The 2,496-nt window shown below is 57.6% G+C and overlaps 1 protein-coding gene across 1 annotated transcript; it reads right to left on the reverse strand.

Annotated features, from left to right (window-relative positions):
• Nucleotides 1-584: 584 nt before the first annotated feature.
• On the reverse strand, nt 585-1,864 carry ETH_00003360 (Chromosome III, complete sequence, related; the record flags this gene model as incomplete). The annotated part of the gene is made up of 5 exons (XM_013379116.1): nt 585-606; nt 659-755; nt 853-1,072; nt 1,432-1,494; nt 1,760-1,864. The coding sequence occupies 5 exons, from the start codon at nt 1,862-1,864 to the stop codon at nt 585-587; spliced, it is 507 nt and encodes a 168-aa protein (XP_013234570.1).
• Between the last annotated feature and the right edge of the window lie 632 nt (nt 1,865-2,496).

Consider the following 2,496-nt stretch of genomic DNA (forward strand, 5'->3'; position numbering starts at 1 on the left):
AACGCTAATTAGATGTCACTGTCAAATATAGAAGTGAGGGAAGAAGGAGCAACTCTATAAACCCAAACATTTCCCTCTCTTCTGTCTAGCCGCGAAGTTCTCTGGCGAGCTCTTTTGCGCGTCACAATCAGTTCCCTGCAGCGGCCGCAGCACCACCCAGCTACAGCTAGCTAGCTAGCTAGCTGGCTAGCTGTCAAGCTCCCTAACTAGCTAGCTGGCTGGCCGTCAAGCTCCCTAGCTAGCTGGCTGGCTGTTTAAGCAGCTACCTGGCTAGCTAGCTAGCTGCCTAGGTAGCTAGCTATGTATCCAGCTTGCTGGGATGCTCCCTGGCTAGCTAGCCGGCTACCCAAGTAGCTAGCTAGCTGGCTGGCTGTGTAGCTCCCTAGCTAGCTAGATGGCTGGGTAAGCAGCTAGGTAGCTAGCTACTTCAGCTGGCGACCTCGCTAGCTAGCAAGTGACTAGCTAGCTGGCTAGGCAGGCAGGCAGCTAGCTAGCTAGGTAGCTAGCTAGCTAGCTCTAGTCTGGGCACGCTGCAGCACTGGCTAGCCGGCCCGCCTTCTAGCTAGCTAGCTAGCCCGCCGCGGTCAGGGCGGTGCAGCCCCATCCCTAGGCCCAAACCCCAAACCCTAAACCCTAAACCCTGAACCCTCGCACGCACCGGAGGTCCTCAATAACCTCTCTGTTCAGAGACCAGTAAGAGTGGCGAAGTGCATGCACATTATTTCCGAGCCAAGTCATGTCGATGACGTCTACATCTGCGGTGTACAGACACCCGGGAGGCTGGGGCTGCTGCAGCTTGCGGGGGTTTAGGGTTTAGGGTTTACGGATTAGGGTTTGGGGTTTGGGGCTCACCGAGCCAGTCGCGGGTGTCGGCCTGCATGTGCTGCGGCTCGTAGCCCTGGAAGCAAGCCGTGCTGCTGGCGTACAGCGGCGGCTTCCGCAGGTCTTGCTGCTGCTGCTGCTGCTGCTGCTGCTGCTCTCCAGACTGGCCCTCGTTGGGCCTCGCGTAAAGCCCAAAGACACTTCGCCCCAGCGCCTGCTTGCCGCTAAACAGCTCCGACCACCACAAGGCCTGCAGCCACGCAGCAGCAGCTAGCTAGCTAGCTAGCTGCCTGGCCAGCTAGCTCTGGCGCTAGCTAGCTGCGTGCGTGGCCGGGTAGCCTGGTGGATAGGCACCTGACTAGCTAGCTGGCTGGCTAGCTAAATGGCTAGCTAGCAGGCTGGCTAGCTGGCTGGCTAGCTATCTGGATAGGTAAGCTGGCTAGCTATCTGGCTAGCTAGCTGCCTGGGTAGATAAGTAGCTGTCTATGTGGCTGGTAAGCTGGCCACTTCGCTCCTAGCTAGCTGCTGGCTAGCCACTGGCTAGTTACTGGCTAGCTGCTGGCTAGCTGCTGGCTAGCTGCTGGCTAGCTGCAGCAATTTGCTGCTTACTCCGTCGTGGGCGTCGCAGAAGATGGAAATGTTGCTGCAGTACTGCCTCAAGAAGGAATATTCCTGAAAAGGAAAAAGAAATGAAATAATATAAATAATATAATTTGAGAAAATAAAAAAGAAACATGTGGGGCCCCAGAGATAAAAAAAAGGAAAAGTGAGACGAAAAGCAAAGCCGCAGCAGCAGCCGCCGCAAGCGTGGGGCCCCACAAAGGTGGGGCTCCACTCTTGCATGCATGCACGCATGCACGCACGCATGCATGCATGCATGCACACATGCATGCATGCATGCATGCACACATGCATTCATGCACGCATGCATGCGCACCTTGGCAACAAAGTCTTCGAGGAAGAACTCGGGGTTCAAGAAGTTCAAAGACACAATATGCATTTTCCGCTGGTCCGCCAGCTGCTGCGCATTCCCTTCGCCCATGTCCTCTAGGTAGGCCAGCTTCAGCAGCAAACTGCAGCAGCAGCAGCAGCAGCAGCAGCAGCAGCAAAGGGACAGAGCGCACCACAAGCAGCTCAACGTGTGAGAACTCAGGGGCCCTAACCTCCTAAGGAGAGGGACCCCCACGGGGGAGTCCAGTTCTTATGTGGGAGGCCCCGGGGGCCCCCAAGGACTAAACGAGATTCTGGGGGCCCCTGGGGCCCCTAGGGCCCTCTAGAAACCCCGCAAGGCTGTGTGGGCCTCTCGGGGCCCCAAATGATGCCCCCAGGGGCCCCCCGGGGCCCCTGGGATTCCCACATGGGGCCCCTAGGAGCCCTTGGGCCCCTGGGGCTCCCAAAGGGGCCCGCAGGGGCCCCCGAGGGCCCCACAGGAGGCCCCCAGAAGCCCAGAAAGTTAATGGGGACCCCTGGGGCCCTCCGAGACGGGGAAAGCTGCGTTTGATTTGTCAGGGGGCCCCCAGATTGGGTTTAGAGGGAATTGGGATTTACTCTTCTTGTTCTATTCTGTGAAGACTCATAATGAGAAGGCGGGAGCCGAGGCTGTGGGCCAACAGGTGTATTTGCCGAATGCCTGAGACGCACAACAAAGCCTAAACCCTAAACCCTAAACCCTAA

The sequence above is a fragment of the Eimeria tenella genome, genomic scaffold (genome assembly GCF_000499545.2).
Source record: "Eimeria tenella Houghton genomic scaffold, Eth_scaff1439, whole genome shotgun sequence".
Classification (NCBI taxonomy): domain Eukaryota; phylum Apicomplexa; class Conoidasida; order Eucoccidiorida; family Eimeriidae; genus Eimeria; species Eimeria tenella.